Source organism: Sus scrofa, chromosome 15, assembly GCF_054392235.1.
Source record: "Sus scrofa isolate SSC_HxYL_T2T_F1_AM1 chromosome 15, Sscrofa_HxYL_maternal_Yorkshire_Landrace_v2.0, whole genome shotgun sequence".
Classification (NCBI taxonomy): domain Eukaryota; kingdom Metazoa; phylum Chordata; class Mammalia; order Artiodactyla; family Suidae; genus Sus; species Sus scrofa.
Window position 1 is genome coordinate 60,666,976 of NC_139397.1, and position 20,106 is coordinate 60,687,081.

Sequence of the window (20,106 nt, forward strand, 5' to 3'; positions counted from 1 at the left end):
TCCCAAGCCATATTACTTATTAGTAGGGAATATTAATGAGTCTAAATGCTGTTTTTAACTCCTAGTTGTTTGGCCCTGTACCAAAGTTAAACTCTCTGAAACTTTTTCTCATCTATAAAATATTTATTTGACAGAGTAGTGAGGAAAGAATCATGTATGAATGTGACCAATATTATGTCAAGAATTTTGTAAGGGGGTTCCTGTTATGGTGCAGTGGCAATGAATCCAACTAGTATCCATGAGAATGTGGGTTTGATTCCTGGCCTCGCTTAATGGGTTGGGGATCCGGCATTTTGGTGAGCTGTGGTGTAGGTTGCAGACTTGACTCAGATCCCGCATTGCTGAGACTGGCTGGTACTGTAGCTCCTATTTAACCCCTAGCCTGGGAACTTATATATGCTGCAGGTGTAGCCCTAAAAAAAAAAAAAAAAAAAAAAAAAAAAAAAAGAATTTTGTAATCATTCCATTAAAAAATACATAACAAATAAAATACATATAGGCAATCAAGGGACCTTAGTTCTCTTTGTAGCTACAAGATTATGATGTAGAGTATTGCCAGTGAGTCTTTAGTGGGGGCAGGTGGCTTGTGAACTCAGGCTTTTAAAATTGTCCTCCTCAAATGAAGAAAAGTTCCAGTGAACTTCCTGAACCTGATCAGTTTTAGTGTGAAATGTCAACTCTCCTGAAATCATCAGGAATAGGAATTGAGTTCTGTGACTCCTCCAATTTGATACAGTTGTACTCATGTAATTGGCCCAAAATTTCCAACACCAAAGAACAATTAGCAGGAATAAGGACATAGTTTTGAATCTAGGATTAAATGGTGAGATGTATGCATAATACTAGTTTGTTAGGTGTTTACTTACATATTACTTAATAGGAAATGTGTTAGATATTTTTGATACAAATTACCTTTATTCATTCCTTACAACAAACCTGTAACTTAGGGATTATTATCCTAATTTTATAGTTGATGAAATTGAGGTCCAGAGAGTTTTCATGATTTCCTTATATCTTATAGCCGGAAGATTGCAGAGCTTAGCTTCACTTCAGCTCTGCCTGTGTCCAAAGCTCATTTTTGTAAGCTCTGAAATCTGGTGCAAGTTAAACTGCAATGGAATCTAGGAGATAATTTTTACAAAGCTTACAGAGGGCTTTGTTGTTCCCATGAAAGCCTTATAGTCATCTTAAAGGAAAATCTATTAAATCTCTTGTGCAGAAGTAATGAGAAGCAGCACAGGGAGATCGTCTACAGCATGGAAGCTAAAACCCGACCACCCACAGTCAAATTCTGGCTCTACCATTTACTGCAGGACAAACCTTGGATAACCTCATCCAAGGTTTCAGTTTCCTCATCTGAAAAATGGGAAGGAAGATTATCTGCCTCACAACGCTGCTGTGAAGATTGGATGAATTAATATCTGTAAAGTACTTAGAACAGTCCTTGGTACATAGTAGGAGCTATGTAAGTGTTGGCTGTTGCTATTGTATCATCAGTGATCAAGCATTTTCCAGAAAGGGAACTCTTGAAACATTTAAATAAGAATGAACACTCCCACCTATGTTGTTTATTTTGGTCCTGTCCATTTCTGATCTTAGGAATCTATCTAATAGATTAATGATAAATACACATTTATATTAATAGTGTTCTTTTAAAAAATAAAAAAAACAGCATCACTCAGTGTTCTGTGATAACCAACATGAGAATGGGTATGTGTGTATGTATGGCTGAATCACTTTGCTGTATAGCAGAGACTAGTGCAATGTTGTAAATCAACTATACTTCAACAAAATTTAAAAAAAGAATAAAAATAAATAAAAGTAACAGCACTCACATAGCACGTAATTTGCTTACTTGACTTGTGATTCTGTGGTTCACAATATAGTTATGGAATTGTGCAAACCAAGTTAAAGACTCTTCAGTCTAGAAGAGGCTATGAGACACCTCTTGCTAAGTTTAAACACCTTCTCACCTTCATTAAGTTTCACAAACAGAGTACTTATCTGACCTAAGTGCCTGGGTTAGGAGAAAATGCATTCCTTATTTCTGGCCTTGGTCAGAGAGTGGAAAGCCCTTGATCACTGCTCCAGAATAGCCAAACTTCTCCAAGTTCAAAGAGACTGTTAGCCCCTCTTTATTCTCCTGGGCCCAACTCATGCCTGTTGCTTTATTCATCAGGTTCTCTTTCCAACTTTTTTTCTTCTATATCTAGAATTCCTACTATGACAGGCATTCCTTTAAGGAACTGTCTCCAGAACAAAACACAAGTATTTGGCATAAACAGGGGCAGTAGAAAATTATTCGTGTTTGTTAGCAGGAATTAGTCTTTTATATTGGCTGGCAGAGTGAGCACTGATCAGAGAATTGTGATCAAGGGCAGTATTGGTAAGAAGGAATGAAAAGGTTTGCAGCATGAAGCAGTGTTCTGGAAGGGTCATGGTTGGGAGCTTTGGGAACTCAGACAGCAGCATCTGGAGCCCAGGTGTGTGAAGGGGCAGACGGAAAAGCATGTGCGCCTGGGGCACAATGCAGGCAGGCTCTTGCATGTGACATTGGCAGCAGAACCTCAGTGCTTTATTGAACCACAGATAGCTGTGCACCTTGGCATACATACACATGATGGGTAATTCACACATCTGTGTTTTTCAACCCCTCAACTGCAGAAAAGAAGATGGAATTGGAATTTGGTCTCATGAGAGGCAGTTCTGAAACTCACAACATAAGTTTCTCTTGGTACAGAAATAATAACTTGTATATACTTCTTCACCAGATGAATAATTGAACAGAGAAATGAATGGAGTGATTTTCAACCCAAACACATATTTGGAATTTTATGGAATCTTAATTTAAAATCTTTACATTTAATACTTATGATAGGGAAAGCAATTAAGTTTTAGGAGCAGATATTGTATTATTCTTTGAATAATGGTTAATATAATTGTGCTCTGGGTTTTCATAAGATGTGCTGACATGCTTTATTCTTAGAGAAAGGAAAAACGTGTTAGACATTCTCTGCATACTTGGACAAACTTTTCAGTAACTAAAAAGACAATGTTTATATCTCATTTTATGTTCTGAAATGAGCAATTAGTAGTATTACTACAAAATTTTACCTCTTCCCTTCCAATTTGGATGCCTTTTATTTCTTTTGTTTGTATAATTGCTGTGGCTAGGACTTCCAATACTATGTTGAATAACAGTGGTGAGAGTGGGCATCCTTGTCTTGTTCCAGATTTTAGTGGGAAGGATTTCAGCTTTTCTCCATTGAGTATTATATTGGCTGTGGGTTTCTCGTAAATGGCTTTTACTATGTTAAGGTATGTTTCCTCTGTACCCACTTTGGTAAGAGTTTTGATCATGAATGGATGTTGGACTTTGTCAAATGCTTTTTCTGCATCTATTGAGATGATCATGTGGTTTTTGACTTTTCTTTGGTTAATGTGGTGTATGACGTTGATTGATTTGCATATGTTGAACGCTAAAGAGGTAAAATTGTCACTGTATGCAGATGACATGATAATATATATAGAAAACCCTAAGGACTCAACCCAAAAACTACTTGAACTGATCAACAAATTCAGCAAAGTAGCAGGATATAAGATTAACATTCAGAAATCAGTCACATTTCTATATACTAACAGTGAAATATTGAAAAGGAATACAAAAATATAATACCTTTTAAAATTGTACCCCCCAAAATCAAATACCTGGGAATAAACCTGACCAAGGAAGGGAAATACATGTGCTGAGAACTATAAAACATTAATCAAGGAAATTAAGGAGGATTCAAAGAAATGGAAAGATATTCCATGCTCCTGGGTTGGAAAAATTAATATTGTAAAAATGGCCATACTACCCAAAGCAATATGCAGATTCAATGCAATCCCTATCAAATTACCCCTGACATTTTTCACAGAACTAGAACAAACAATCCAAAAATTTATGTGGAACCACAAAAGACCCAGAATTGCCAAAGCAATTCTGAGGAACAAAAACCAAGCAGGAGGCATAACTCTCCCAGACTTCAGGCAATATTACAAAGCCACAGTCATCAAGACAGTGTGGTACTGGTACCAAAACAGACAGACAGACTGATGGAACAGAATAGAGAACCCAGAAATAAACCCAGACACCTATGGTCAATTAATCTTCAACAAAGGAGACCTGAATATAAAATGGGAAAAAGACAGTCTTTTCAGCAAATGTTGGTGGGAAACCTGGACAGCCACATGTAAATCAATGAAACTGGAACACACCCTCACACCATGCACGAAAATAAACTCAAAATGGCTTAAAGACTTAAATGTAAGACAAGATACCATCAGAGTTACTGTCATGGCTCAGTTGTTAACAAATCCGACTAGGAACCATGAGGTTTCGGGTTCCATCCCTGGCCTTGCTCAGTGGGTTAAGGATCCGGCATTGCTCTGACCTGTGGTGTAGGTTGCAGACACAGCTTGGATCCTGCATTGCTGTGGCTGTGGAGTAGGCTGGTGGCTACAGCTCCGATTGGACCCCTAGCCTGGGAACCTCCATATGACGCACGTGCAGCCCTAGAAAAGGCAAAAAGACAAAAACAAAACAAAACAAAAAACAAAACGACAAAAAAAAAAGCAAGACACCATCAAACTCCTGGAAGAGGACATAGGCAACTCATTCTCTGATATCAACCTTACAAATGTTTTCTCAGGTCAGTCTCCCAAAGCATCAGAAATAAAAGCAAAAATAAACCAATAGGACCTAATCAAACTGACAAGCTTTTGCACAGCAAAGGAAACCATAATAAAACCCAAAAAGACAACTTACTTACAGAATGGGAGAAAATAGTTTAAAACTATGCAAAGACAAGGGTTTAATCTCTAAAATAGACAAACAACTTATACAACTCAATAGCAAAAAAACCCAACAACCCAATTGAAAAATGGGCAAAACACCTGAATAGACATTCCTGCAAAGAATATATACAGATGGCCAACAAGCACATGAAAAAATGCTTAATATCACCGATTATTAGAGAAATGCAAATCAAAACTACTAAGAGGTACCACCTCACACCAGTCAGAATGGCCATCATTAATAAGTTCACAAATAACAAATGTGGGAGAGGGTGTGGAGAAAAATGAACCCTCCTGCACTGTTGGCGGGAATGTAAATTGGTACAACCACTATGGAGAACAGTATGGCGGTACCTTAGAAAACTATACATAGAACTACCATATGACCCAGCAGTCCCACTCTTGGGCATATATCCAGACAAAACTTTCCTTGAAAAAGAGACGTGTACCCACGTGTTCACTGCAGTACTATTGACAACAGCCAAGACATGGCCACAACATAAATGTCCATCAACAGACAGATGAATGGATTAAGAAGTTGTGGTATACATACACAATGGAATACTACTCAGCCATAAAAAGAACAAAATAATGCCAATTGCATCAACATGGATGGAACTAGAGACTCATACTAAGTAAAGTAAGTCTGAAAGAGAAAGACAAATACCTTATGATATCATTTATATCTAGAATCTAGTATATGGCACAAATGAACCTTTACACAGAAAAGAAAATCATGAACATGGAGAATAGACTTGTGGTTGCCAACAGGGAGTGGGAGGGAGTGGGATGGATTGGGAATTGGGAGTTAATAAATGCAGACTGTTGTCTTCAGAATGGATAAGCAATGAGATCCTGCTGTATAGCACTGGGAACTATGTCTAGTCACTTATGATGGAGCATGATAATGTGAGAAAAAAGAATGTATACATGTATGTGTAACTGGGCCACCATGCTGTACAGTAGGAAATTGACAGAATACTGTAAACCAACTATAATGGAAAAAGTAAAAATCATTATAAAAATAGTATTACTACAAAATTTGAAGAAATTATGATAAATTAACCATTTCTTTTAGGAGCTTGATCATATGAAGCATTCTAATTAGCTTGAAAATGTCAAATTGTAAATATAGCCAGCGTATTCAAAAATCCACTTTGTTATGCCTAGTGTTCAACATCTCTTACTTGGCACGTACTCAACTAAATATTTATTGGGTGCTCTCCAACATGAATAGAAGCTTAAGACAGTTATCTTGAAATAATCATGTTGATCAGGTACATGTTTTATTTACTTGAATTATCTGAATACTCTTAATCTTTCTTCAATTTTCTTTTTTATGCTTCAGATTCAGATGGCATAGTATAAACAAAAAAAGAACATTAGGCCATGATGACATGATAATAAAAAGTAATAGTTATAAGTGGTAGTTTCCAAGGAGTGAAATCAAATCTTGTTCAAAGGACAACTTGACAAAACTTTTGAAATTCATGTTTTTAATAGAAGACTCCTAAGGCTCCATTCTGCCTATCTTGGGACATTCCCATATTGGACAAACTTTAGATTATCTCATGTAGAGATCAGTAAACTGTTTGCAGGTCACATTAGGCATTATCTTTACTTAGTTTATACAGGAGCAAACATATGTGATAATTACAACTTTTTTTTTTAATTCAAAGGTCATCCTATTGATAGGGAGTGTAGCAACTCAAAACTGGGTTCCTGAAAAAGCAACAATTTAGTTAATCATGAGTCCAAAGTTCATAGGTTCCCAGTTCTCAATCACAGATAGTTTCATTGATCATTGCTAGTTTTTTAAAAATTATTATTAAAGTATAGATGATTTACAGTGTTTCATCATGTTCTGTTAATCATTGCTAGTTTTAGTGAGTTTGTAAATATAAAATAGTGACTGTTTCTAAGAAAATATGGTTGAGTTCCCTTTGGTGCAGCGAGTTAAGGATCCGGCATTGTCACTGTGGCGGCTTGGGTCACTGCTCCGGTGCAGATTCTACCTCTGGCCTGGGAACTTCTGCATACCACATGTGAAGCCAAAAAAAAAAAAAAAAAAGAAAAGGGGAAAAAGTATCTTTGTTTATGGCACACCTGGTGTGAATTCATTATTAAAGAGCAAATGCTAGTATAGGGGGAAATTTTTTAAAGCATTAGCTTGCTTTAAAAAAATAATTAAATCTTTTCCATTTTTTTTTTTCTTTTTAGGGCCGTACCTGCAGTACAAGGAAGTTCCCAGGCTAGGGGTCAAATTGGAGCTGCAGTTGCTGGCCAAAGACCCAGCCACAACAATGCCAGATCCATCTGAGCTGATCCTGTGACCTGTGCTGAGCAATGCTGGACCTTGACCCACTGGGTGAGGCCAGGGATCAAATCTGCATCCTCATGGATACTAGTTGAGTTCTTAACCCCCAAGCCACAATGGGAACTTCAAATCCTTTCCATTTTAACTTGATAAATGTTCAAGTACACGGTGAAAACCCTGTACTTTATATATTTTAAACAATTTTTATATTGTATTCATTTCTATTGATTAATTCTGTCATAAATTCCTCTGCATGTTTACATTTCTAGATTTAATTGTCAAAAGAATAATTTTTATTAAAAATAATGAAGATGCAATTTTAGGGAATGCTTTGCAAGCCTTAGTCATATAGACTAAATGATCAGCTTTAAGCCACATCTCTCCTGAATTTCAGATTAGAACTGTACTGCTCCTTTTTTGAAAAACTATACTATTTTTTTCTCTTTATTGAACATCTCAATAATAAGGAGCTCACAATGTACTCTACTATATATAAATATGTAAAATATAATTGTAAGGAAGTACTGTGATGTGTAGCATAATATATATATTAATGTACAACTTAATATCTGATGCACACTTTTTTGTCATGAGGCTTTCATTCTTATTTAATTTAGCTTCTTTTTGGTATGGTACATATACCCCAGACTGTGCTTCCTGACTTATAGAGATGCGGTTTTACCTTCTCTGGATAACACCTGCTGTGGGTGTGGGAGGGGGAGGGGCAGAGAGGGGACATGGTGGGTGTTAAGTGCTTTTCCAACAGCTAGTAGGTATTCCTCATCATAACTCCACTTTTATCCCCCAGTCCAGAAATACTGATGCTGTCAATTCCCATGTCTTTTCAAGATGCTGGAGAATAAATTGAGTTGGTTTTTAGTTTTCTCCATTACTGCTTTGGATTTTAACTTTCTCAAGTTTCTGAAGCCAGTTACCATTCATTTGCTCTCTAGCTTCCAAACTTTTAAGATTATGTCCTTCCCAGAAAAAAAAAAATTAAAAATAACATCTGAACAAAAAAAGTAATGTATTAGCTACATTCATTTCTTTGATTTCAAATTTCCTATTTCCTATTTGACTAGCTCTGTGAATGGATTTGTGTTTTGGTGCAAGGATTCCAGTTTCAATCTCAAGTGCCTTTAGGGGCTGGGCAGGTGTTCTGACTCCTCTCACTGGTTCAAAACCCCAGACAGGTCAGGGTCAGAAATAATTGGTTAATTTTGGGAAGATCCCAGAGCAGTACAGCTTTGGCCTTATTTTATTTTCCATTTGGGACACTAGGAGAATCCTTGCTCCAGGCTTAGGGACAGCAGCTGCAGTAAGGTAGAAATGACTTTGTGATAAAGTGTTAAGACAAGACCTGAGACAGTCCTCACCTCCCCAGCTTGCTGGGTCCTGTGGTTTTTACTGAGAGGACACATTCATAAGTTCCCAGTTGCCCCCAGGGATAAGCAAAGGAAGTAGGTTAGACAGGCAAGTCAGAGGCATTGCCATGGAGCCACCATAGTGAGAGGTAAGGTGACAAAGCAGAGCCAGGGGCCAGATAGTTTTCATGTCTGAAATGCAAAGGATCTTTGACTCCAGGGAAGGTTAAGCTGAGACTTTGGAGGTGGTGGTAGAGGTTGGGGTTGTTGCCTGGTTCCCAACTAGGTTGAGAAAACAGACCACAAGTGGAACCATGGATTTAGGCAGAGAATATAAGCAGAACTCCAAGATCCGAGTAGCCAGCACCCCCTTCCCCAGAGAGGGCCCTAAATGTCTCTTCCTGGAGAAGCCATCTTGGGAAGGAGAAGGTGGCAGTGGAGAGCCTTGAGAATATTAGATGTAGTCTTGATGGAGTCTGAACCTTGACTTTGAATATTTATCTGAAAGAGACATTTAAAATGAAAGAGACTATTTCAAAGCAAAAGAAACTTTTAATCTTAAAGAGACTACATTACCTTTTGCAAATTTAAAATTTCCCCTCCTATCAGCAGAAATTGTGGGCTCATAAGAAAGAGTAAATTAGTTCTAAAAGCTAAAGAAGCCACATTTTTCTTAAAATACCTGAGTTGTTAGTGTACAAGACAAAATATGAGTGGAGCTTCTCACTGGAATGTTGATTTCATCTGAATTCATTGAGTGCCACTTCATTAGGTATTTTAAAAATATTTTATGTATTTATTATGTATGTTGCATCCAGTGGGATAACTGTTTGAAGATGAAACTAGAGAGATCTAAGGAATCTCTCCCCGACATGCACTATAATAGTTAAAACAGATAACAGACACCTGCAGGTTGTGTTAGAATACAAGACTGCCATTTGGCATTTACTGCAATTGCAAAGTCAACTTGTTAAGGAAAGACAATTAGACTCCCCCAAATATCTTGATGTTTACATGTTTGGTGGTCATAATATAAATGTAAACTGTGGAGTATGACACAAAACATTTTTGCTTTAAATGTCATTAAATTATCGCTAGCTCCAAAGATAAAAAGAGTTGAATGTGTGTTTCTGTTACAGCAGGCATCTGCCTCCTATTCCTTCTCCTGAGAATACAGCAAGAGAAACATCCAAAAGCTAGGTTCTAGATTGGGAGTCGGCAGTTGGCTAGACTTCTGCCCAAGCCACTAACTGGGGTAGGTGCACGGAGGTGAGGGCATGCTCCGCTGACCTAAGATTTAAGCTTTGGGATAGAGAGTGACTGTGTCATAGCCCTCTGGGGGCCTCATGCGGGCTCGGGCATGAGTTTCGCAGTACAGCTCCCCCTCCACGAAGAAGTAGCCCTTTTGTTTGAGGTTAAGGTTGCAGTCAGCACATACGAAGCACTCTGGATGTCTGTACTTGTCCCGCGCCTTCACGACCGCACCGCTGTGGGGGCAAAGGGAGGTCTCGTGAAAAAAAAAAAAGAAAAAAAAAAGAAAAAAAAAAAAAACCCCACAAAGCAAAAACTGTGATACAAAGGGATACAACACCACATCTGAGGCTGCAGTGTTTCATGTTCAGGAAACACTTGCCGCCAGCTGTGAAACTGGGCACAGCTGTGAAATGGATGCAATGGTTAGGAAGAGCCAAGACAGTCATAATAAACCTTTGCGTGTTTCTTTCTGAGGTTGACGTGTGGATACTTTTCAGATTTTTTTTGCAGACAATTTTTTTTTAGAAAAATGGTAGGATCTTACTTGACAATCTTTCTCCTTTGTTTCTTTGAAGGAGGAAGAGGTGATCCAGGTAAGACAGACACCTTTGCAAAGTGTTCTGATTTTGACCCAGGTTGTTGTCTACACAACTAAAAGTCCCTTGGATTATTGCTCTCTATTTTGGTACTCCAGCCTCTATTCTATGGAACACAGAGAAAACAGATCAAAGGGCAGACATGGAATTTCCATGGGTGGGTAGACTCGCCTCTACAGTCAAAACAGTTTCCTCCAACTTTGGAGCAATAACTTGGGTAACAACAGAGACTGTGGTATTTCATGAGGTCCTCTCTGCTCCTGAGCTCCCTGTCCGGCCTATTTCTCTGTCTCACCATCCATTCTCTGCTCTGCCCTCCTGGGATGTGTCCTGAATGATTGGACAGATGGTGCCTTAGTGTATAAGCTAATGACAGAGGAACAGAAAAAAGGGATTGAGGTGGCCACACAGGGCGTGAGGTGGAGAGATTGAAATGATCTGGTTCACCTGAAGATTTGAAGGAGCAAGTGTGGTTATTCACACATAAAGTCGCTTGACATGGAAGTGGACTGTATTTTTTAAAATCATATTTCAATATTTGTGCAATTTAAGAAACAGTAAAGATAATGTGTTTTAATTAACAACCGGATGACCCCCCCATATTTGTTTTCCTGGGTTTATACAGAAAAGGAAATATTTAAAGACTATACATTAAAAAAAGGGAGGGCTTTTTGCAGTGAAGTTATGAGTCTTGGAACTGATTTTTAAAATATACTTCTGAGGCAGTTTCTTTTCAGGAGAATCTATCTGAAATTATAAGTTGAGATTTCTGACTCACATTTTATGCCATAAAACTTAGTCTTTTCTATATAGGGAGTCTTAAAGTAGAAGAAATAGTGAACTGATGCCAAGATTTATGATGAATTTTGGGTTTAAAATGAAACTTACACAATGCCACTCCCACATTTGTCACAGAGTGGCATCTTCTGAGTGCCGCCAGCACCACCATGGATTTTTGTAACTGGAGCTCTTACACTCCGAGTTCCAGCAGGACGGTCATCTGAAAAACAAAGTGTTTCCATTTATGGCAAGGGAACAGCTGGCTACAGTTTATACTTTGCTTCTATTTTAAGGTGAGCACTTAAACCTAAGGAATTCTTAGTTGCACTCACACTATTATTTTGAAAGAAGCAAGACTGGTTCAAGTATAATTTGTTCTGAAAGAGGACCTTACAAACAAAATGAGTTAAAAATTGTTGTTGTGGTGGTGGTAGTTATTGTTGTAGGGAGCTGTTACAGCATGCCTAAAGGGGCAGAAAACATTTTGCATTTTTTTTAATTGTGATAAAATATGCATAACATTAAATTGACCATCTTAGCCCTTTTTAACTGGGTAATTCAGTAGCATTAAGGCATTCATGATGTTGTACAACCATCACCAGTATCTATTTCTAGAACTTTTTCATCATCCAAAACAGAAACTCTACCCAGGAAACATTAACTGTGAATTCCCTCCTCCTTCCTGACCCTGGTGACCTCTGTTCTACTTTCTGTCTCTGTATACATGGATTCATACAATATTTGTCCTTATGTCTCTGGGTTATTTCACTTAGCAGAATGTTTTCAAGTTTCATCCATGTTGCAGCATGTATCAGAATTTCGATCTTTTTAAATTTTATTTATTTTTAAGTTTTTTAAAAAATTAATTTTTTTAAATGATTTTTTTTCCACTATAGCTGGTTTACGGTGTTCTGTCAATTTTTTACTGTACAGCAAGGTGACCCAGTCACACATACACATATACATTCCTTTTTTAAGGGTCAGTAATATGCCATTTTATGGAAATACATTATGTTTATCCATTCATCTGTAGATAGACATTTAGGTTGTTTCCAACTTTTTGGCTGTTGTGAACAATGCTGCTATGAATGTCCGTGTACAAGTATTGGTTCGAGTCTCTGCTTTTGATTCTTCTGAGTGTATACCTAGGAGTGGGATTGCTGGATCCTACGGCAATTCTCTATAACTTTTGGAGGCACTACCATACTGTTTTTTATAGTGGCTGCACCATCTTACATTCCCCATCAGCAATGCACAAAAGGTCCCCATTTCTCTACATCCTCACCAATACTGACTTTCCTTTTTTTTTTTTTTTTTGGATAATGACTATACTAATGGGGCATTTTGCATTTTTCTGCGGTTTCTGAGGGACAGTATATATTTTTTGAAGTGGAGAAACATTGGTAAGAGTATGAACTCTGAAGACAGCAGTAATGAATTGGAGACCCAACTCTGTTTCTTTCTTTTTTTAGGGCTGTACCTCGGCATATGGAGGTTCCCAGGCTAGCGGTCTAATCGGAGCTGTAACCACCGGCCTACAAAACAGCCACAGCAATGCCAGATCCGAGCCGCGTCTTCAACCTACACTGTAGCTCATGGCAACACCAGATCCTTAACCCACTGAGCAGGGCCAGGGATCAAACCTGCAACCTCATGGTTCCTTGTCGGATTCATTTCTGCTGCGCCACAACGGGAACTCCCCAACTCTGTTTCTCACTTCCTGAGTGATTTTGTACAAATCCACTCTCTCTGTGCCTCCATTTCTCTTTTGTGAATAGGAAAAATAATAGCTCCTACCTCATTGAGCTCTTGTGAGGATTAAATAATCATGTATGCAAAGCACTTAGCATAGGTTTGAAACACAGTAAGGGTTCATTCTAGCATTATTTAAAAATTTTGATGATCATGATGTGGGGGAGGTTGGGAAATTTTGCCATATCAATTCAAAAATGTATTTATGATCTGTAAGCTAAGCTAGTCCTTGACTGCTGCGGATGGGATTTATCATTGGTGCCCTTTAACCACCAAGTTCGTGGCTACTTGGATATGCCCCAGGAGTGCCTTTCTTAAACCAGGCACCACCCACATCCTTTTTAGCAAAGATTAATTTGATGACTGATTATAATTGGTTTTTGGACTCTCATTCCCATTATGTTTGCTGTCCTCCTAGCCCCTGACACTTCCAAGAGCCTCTATCAATCACGTTTCAGTAGACGTTCATGACTGCTTACCAGGGCCATCATTAACTAGTTCCTGGAGCACTCTGAAGGAGCCTGACTGGCGAGGCTGAGTAGGTTCATTCCGGTTGTCATGGAGCATCCGGTACACATCTGATTGTGGGGGCACGGAGGCAGTGGTGGGTTCACTGAAACACAACATGGTGGGCAAAGCAGCATCAGGAGCATTGTGTATATGCAAGAAGTCACAAGATATCAATAAGCAGTGACCACTATATTTACAGCAACAGAGATTCAGTATTTTCAAGCAAGCCTCTATTATAGTTAAGAATATAATGTGAACTCACATGGGTTGTCTTAAAGATATCATTAATTAATCTGAGGGGTCACATCAGCACTTCTCCATGTGGCACAGTCTTTTGGAGGGCAACTAAAATGTGTTAGGAAATAGTAATTTAAAAAATAATGCTTGTGTCTGATGAATATATAATTATATTAACCTTTCTCAGAAAAAGAGGCAACATGCACATGATAGAAAGTGCAGGTGTGAGCCCAGTTTGATTATTGTCCATCATAAAGATGTCAATGAAATTCAGATTCATTTCTGCTGTTAAACCAAAGGATATGGTTTGGTTTTGTTAGCTCCTGGAAACAACACATTTTGCTTGTAAATTGAAGAAATTCAACTGGTCAGTGTTTGAAATGTATATATAATACAGCAACTTTCACATAGAAGTCAGTTATATTGGCTACTACCTAGCCACATTATAATTCATCTCTGAAAATGATAGAAGTTTTTTTAAAAATAAATTTTCTATAAATATATTCATGATAAACAAAAAAAATGCCACAATAAAACTACATGTCAGGCACTAAATGTTTTATTATTTTATGTCATTTAATTGCATTATCTAGTTGCACGTATTTTTATTATCTATATCATATTCAGAAATAACCACCTTACATATCTGAAATTCCTTGCAAAATAACTTGGAAATATATTATGCTATTATTATTTCATTGTATTCATCCCAAGAGTTATCTTTGGCACTCATGAGCATTGTAATACTTTATAAGAAGTGGTTCTATAATATTGAAAGAAAAATTGGATTTTTTTTTTTTTTTTTTTTTTTTTTGCTTTTTAGGGCTGCACCCATGGCATATGGAAGTTACCAGGCTAGGGACTGAATCGGAGCTGAAGCTGCCTGCCTACACCACAGCCACAGCAATGTGGGATTTGAGCCACCTCTGTGACCTACACCACAGCTCAAGGCAATGCTGGATCCATAACCCATTGGGCAAAGGCAGGGATCAAACCCTCATCCTCATGGATACTAGTTGGGTTTGTAGCCTGCTGAGCCACAAATGGGAACTCCCGATTTATCTGATAATAAGTCTTTTTAATTGAATACATTTGATGGCAAAAGTACTTTGAACAAATATGCATAATAAGGAAGAAATTAGTCAAAATAGAGGCCAGTGTTAACTAAATATCTACATTAATAGCTTGAAATATTCACTTATAAACCCTTCCTTATTCATGGCAAAAATTTTTAATGGAAAAATAATTAACTCTCCACAGATGCCATTAGAAGAGAGAAGAGGTATCACCTCTTTTAAAACTTCTCTGAAGCTCCCTGCCCTCCCCCAGTTTTTGATTCCCAAAAGAAGAAACATAGTCTACTAGATTATGAATCACTTTGAAGAAGAATTATACTAGAACTTTATAAAGTTCATTGTAGTTTTTCAAAAAACATATATCCATTTGGTCTTTCCATGATTTCATTTTATTGCAATTTGTCACATAAAACTCTACTTGGTTAATTCTTCGAATCACCTTTATCATTAGGCCTAGATATTTGCAATAAATCCTTAGTATTTTTTTCTTGAAAGCTTTTCGCATAGCTTTCTCCCCATTAAGACAATGCTACAAAAGACCAGTAAAGTCGACATTGCCCATATGTTTAGTTAACATGCCCACGGTTCAAAAAGACTCATATTACCTCATTGAGGGTGTTTCCCCTAGAGCTGTTGAAACCTGACCCTGAAGTGTTTCCATAATATTGTCATCTGAGTACAACTGCATAGGTGTATTAAACTGAGCATGTACAATCTTCACACCAGGAAGTTCCATTTCCAAAGGAATGTTAGGGGCCATCTTAGCAGCAACTTTCAAGTCACCTGGGCAAATAGTACTAAGAGTACTGACAGAAGAAGGGGTGCTACGTCCACTGCCACCGTCAATACCGGACGGAGTACTGCATCCACTGTGTTAATGACCACGTGACACAGAGATGACACAGGAACCAGAACATCAGACAGGAGAACACAGAGAACAAGTGCAGAAAGGTTAGAAGGAATTGAAGACAAAAAGTAAGAGGTGAATTAAATCCAGTGAAAAAGAAATGTTTATTTCTGGTGAGAATTTATTTTGAAAGGGGTAGACAATTAAAACTTCATAATTGAAAAAAGTTTAACAAAATCAAAGGGTACAGGTGATATTGCATTTTTTGGCTCTATTCTACTTGACCATATGCTCTCCTAGGCAGAAGTTACACATAAAAAAAGTTGTGTGTAAAGGAAATGGTTCAGGGAAATTACTGGATATCATTTTACTTTCTGAGCTACAGTATTTAAAACTAAAGTATTAATGAATGATAATACCTGAATATGGAGCATGACTATCCAATCAAATATTTAGGTTAAACGTTTCAAAATAAGTATTTTCAGAAATGCAGTTGGGCTTTAATTAAATAGGAAATGGCCACTTGTAGGTTATATGATAATTATATTTTAAGACCATTTTGTAAATGTTTTATTGTTACTATTTTAACCTTTTCTATTTTCATTCTTTAATTTTGTGAAGACTACACTTTAAATTGTTCGGTGATTTAATGAAAGCTCTAGAAATAGCCAATAAATGCCTGTCACCTTGAAATTAATGATTAGAGGGCAAACAAGGTGATTTCAAACTCTTTGAGTGTGACTTAGGGCTAAGATATAAATATATATATTTCTTTTATACAGTTATTTTGTGTAAAATTTTGGAAGCACACATATATTTCCATGCACATTTCTCATTTCCTTTTAGAGGCAAGCTAAGTGAACTTGTTATTAAAACATCAGAAAGGCCAATCATGCAATTTTAAGAAATTTCATATTTTCTATGAATAGAATTCTCTATGGATAGGAGGTTAGTCATAACTGACATGCTGATGACTAAAAAGTCATTTTTTCTATGTTCATTTTAAGTGCAGCATGAAAAATGCATTTTTTGAAGAAAATGCTAAAGACAAAGCCAAAAGAAATATTAGTATTCATGTAAACCTCTCTCATGCCTGCAGATTAGTGTTGCTGTAAGCTGAAGACAGAGAACAATTTATATACTGTGTTTAAAGTCAGTATTCTCTTAGGGCTCAATTATGGCCCCATAACTCTTTAGGACTACTAATGCCATCCTCAGCCCCATACAGAGAGCAAAAGCCAAAAGGCAATATTTATTAGTCATTGATTTTGTAGGTTTCATCAGTGTGTAGCCTGATCAGTCTGGGCAACCCATATCACTAAGTGAATTAAAAAATTTTTTTGTGTTGTGTTATCCAATTCAACCACGTGCGCAGATTAAACGAGACAGACTAAATGAGAATGTGAACTTGCTCCTTCACTCCCAGCTGCTGAGAACCTATTTGAAACTCAATCAGTAGATTGGTTGATCACATACAAAAATATCAAGTGGTTTATTCACTGTTATCATAGGCTCAACACTATACTGGCTGTTGAGATCTACTCCATTTGGTTAAAGAAAATAAATAAAATTTCAGTTATAGTCCTGAAAGTTTAGTCAGGATCATATTGATGTGACCTCAGTAGTGTGAAGTTTATGAAATTGCCATTTAGGGATTTGAAACACTGAGTTCAGCACTGGGAGACTTGAGCTCAAAATAGTGAAACTTTTCAGCAAGCATTTATAACCACTCTGACCTTACTGTGTGCCAGATATACTGCGAGATAATGGAGAGGTAAATAAACTATGGCCAACTTGGAACGTAAAGATATACCTTATTTTACAGGTGTAATTAGTATTATTAACACTTTTTCTATTATTAGTGTTCTTATGTACAGGCATGTTTGTATATATAACTTTAAGCAGATATGGCATCTTCTATTTCCTAGTTTCCTTATTATCTGTTTAGAGGCTTCTGCCTATTGACTAGATAGGGAACAAACCCTAGGCCAACAAGAATTACCTTTTTATAAATATCTAGGACAATTTTAAAAGCTCTCTTGAACTGATGCTTTAAATGGTATAGTTCTCATGGACTCCAGTCACTGTGCAGACCATCGTGGGTCACCATAACCTATTCCTGTGACCTGGAAAGGTAGATGCTACTAAGATTTCTTGACATTGACTTACTGGCTTGGAAACCTGTAAGGCTATCTAAGGTGTACTATCATACACCTGGATAGATTGTTAGGCAGAACTGATTTCCCTGTTATGTATACAGACTTTTGGGGACATGCTTCTGGAAGCAACTTGTGCAAAAATCACTCATTGGATAGTATTTTATGTTTTGGATCTATAACATGCCTTCTATATATTTTTAATGATAGCTTTGGCTTTAAACATTTTAATATTTTCATGTGAAAATGCTGGTCTTTCAATATGCTTCAATTATGATGAAATCATTAAAAGAACCATAAATAGTAGGAAGACTCTAGGAAGATGAAATATTAGCATATCTAACTTCTGATTCAAAAGTTGTTTGGTAATGATATACTTATTGCTTGATAAATAGCCACTCAAAATTCCACCTTGATGAAGAATCATTTGGTAACAGCACAAAATTCAGAAGCTAGAGCAAATAGTGTGGGGGTACAGGAAGAAAGGACAGATAGTAGAAGCATCTTTACAATTTTTAAGGGTTTGTACTGGTACCTGCTTTTTAAGCAAATCCTCTCATCCCTGTTTTTCCTCTCCCCTCTTCCGAATATAGCTAGATTGAAAGGCAACTTACAATGACCAAATTATGAGTGGCTTGTAATTTTCACTTACATAACTATATCTCTCTGACTTTCCCTGAATTTTTATAAAATTAAGTGTTACTGGTCTTTAGCAAAAGCAAGATCTGTATTACCCTATCATTTATGCAAGCTTCCTGAAGTCCTCTAGCTCAAGTGAGTGAACCTACAGTTATGCTCACCTCAAAAGAATGCAAGTACACCAGTTCTACTGTGTTTTTTAAGGAAGACTTTATATACATTATATATATATTCAATAGCAAAAGAGCATTTTAACTTTTAATCCAGTTTTTTATGTTATTGAGAGTGGGGTTGGGAAGCCGTTGAATGTGGAGAAATAGAGAAAAGACGCAGAGGAAAATGGTATGAAGGAGGAAAAACCAAGAGAAACAAACAAAAAAGAAGGATTATATGGATTTGCCAGTGTGAGCGAGGGGTAACAGCTCCTGATTCTTCTTGCTACTTAGGAAGTATGATTAGGCACTATTGAGATTCTGTTCCTTTACCTAATGAACATTTGATGAGCATTTACTCTGTCCCAGCCTCATTTCTAGATGCTGGGGATATAATACGTCTACATTTTGGTAGGGTAGATGTATTTGGTAGTCATTGCCTTTTTAGCATCCTTTTCTTGCTCTTCTACTCCATTGCTTCTGAGTCTGATATCACAAAATTTCCTGGCTTATTTTGAGGTAATTCTCTGCTTCACTAGCTTATGGAAAAGTCTGCACATAGAAATCTTACATCAAGTTGATGACGGACCATCCTTAGCAGGCATCATAAATTCAGATGTTTCCAGGGGCCAGGAGAGTCACACATATATGAAAATGGACCAGGTATCATATGCTTAGGAGTGATGGGCATTTTGCCAGAGTAGATGTTCCATCTAAAGGCACTTCCTTAAATTTAGTATTTTTAAACAATGAAAGGGTTAAATAAAACACTGTGACCTGACTCCACCTATGGAACAGTATTTGGGACACCTGGTGTAGATCATTATTCAGTGATCCTAACCTGTTACGATCAAGCCAGCCTAACCACCAACTTCTTTCCTCTGGGCTGATTGTTGTAGCTGAGGTCAGAGGAATGGGTTTGAGGTTTCTTGAAGTCACTGTTTCCTGATGTGTCAATACAGGGCATTAATGTCTTTCCTCCTTGGTTGGAATTCAGTTTCTAGAGATGATATGAAAAGGATCATCTGAAGATGATCTGTTTCTTCGACTGACAGACAAGAAGAGAGATTGCTCATTATCATTCCAATGTGTGCACAGTTATCCATGAGGCTGACCCGCTAAATCCCCTTCCCTCCCAACTCTTTCTTTCTTTACACTTACTATTCCCCAGGTGGAAAGTTCCTTTTCAATGGACTCTCTTCCTTGGCAAGTATCCATAAGAATGTGGTCTCAAACATATAAAGCTACACCAGCCTTTCTACGTTTGCTTCACCTGCTTCCCTCCACCTGACCCGGGGGCTCATTTTCATTTTTGTTCCTGCTGACGGGGCCTTCCTGACCTGGGTTGGGGATGTCTGCCTGCCTCAAAGGTCACCGTGTTCTGGATGGGATCCTCAGAACAGCAGGGGTATTAGTTATAAATACACACAGTGATTGCATAATATTTCACAGCTCTATAATCTTTTCAATATTTACTCTCAGGAATGGAGGCTGGTTGGTGCTTATTCTCTGCTAAGTGAGCTTGTTTTTTCTTTTGCTTTTGAAATAAGCTTCAAAATGAGAAAAGTCACTGCAAACACCTAAGAGTTA

At 37.4% G+C, this 20,106-nt stretch overlaps 2 protein-coding genes across 13 annotated transcripts in view; one reads left to right on the forward strand and one right to left on the reverse strand.

The window, feature by feature from the left end:
- Positions 1-20,106, forward strand: part of CFAP96 (cilia and flagella associated protein 96) — a 487,170-nt gene that overhangs the window by 36,510 nt on the left and 430,554 nt on the right. Inside the window, exon 7 of one of the 9 annotated variants that reach the window (XM_084997989.1) lies at positions 1,220-3,733. The exons of 7 other annotated variants lie outside the window; for them this stretch is intronic. In XM_084997989.1, the coding sequence (XP_084854115.1) occupies positions 1,220-1,225 (6 nt within the window). In that variant the 3' untranslated portion in view covers positions 1,226-3,733. Of the gene's footprint in view, positions 1-1,219; positions 3,734-20,106 lie in introns of those variants that run through there. One more of the 9 variants, XM_084997990.1, reaches the window with a different exon arrangement.
- PDLIM3 (PDZ and LIM domain 3) overlaps positions 9,050-20,106 on the reverse strand; it is a 30,376-nt gene continuing 19,319 nt past the window's right edge. For 2 of the 4 annotated variants that reach the window (XM_005671717.4, XM_005671716.3), the window contains exons 5-7: positions 13,379-13,512; positions 11,256-11,367; positions 9,050-10,004 (exon numbers count right to left, since the gene is read on the reverse strand). In XM_005671717.4, coding sequence (XP_005671774.1) covers positions 9,815-10,004; positions 11,256-11,367; positions 13,379-13,512 — 436 coding nt within the window. In that variant the 3' untranslated portion in view covers positions 9,050-9,814. 4 annotated transcript variants of the gene reach the window in all.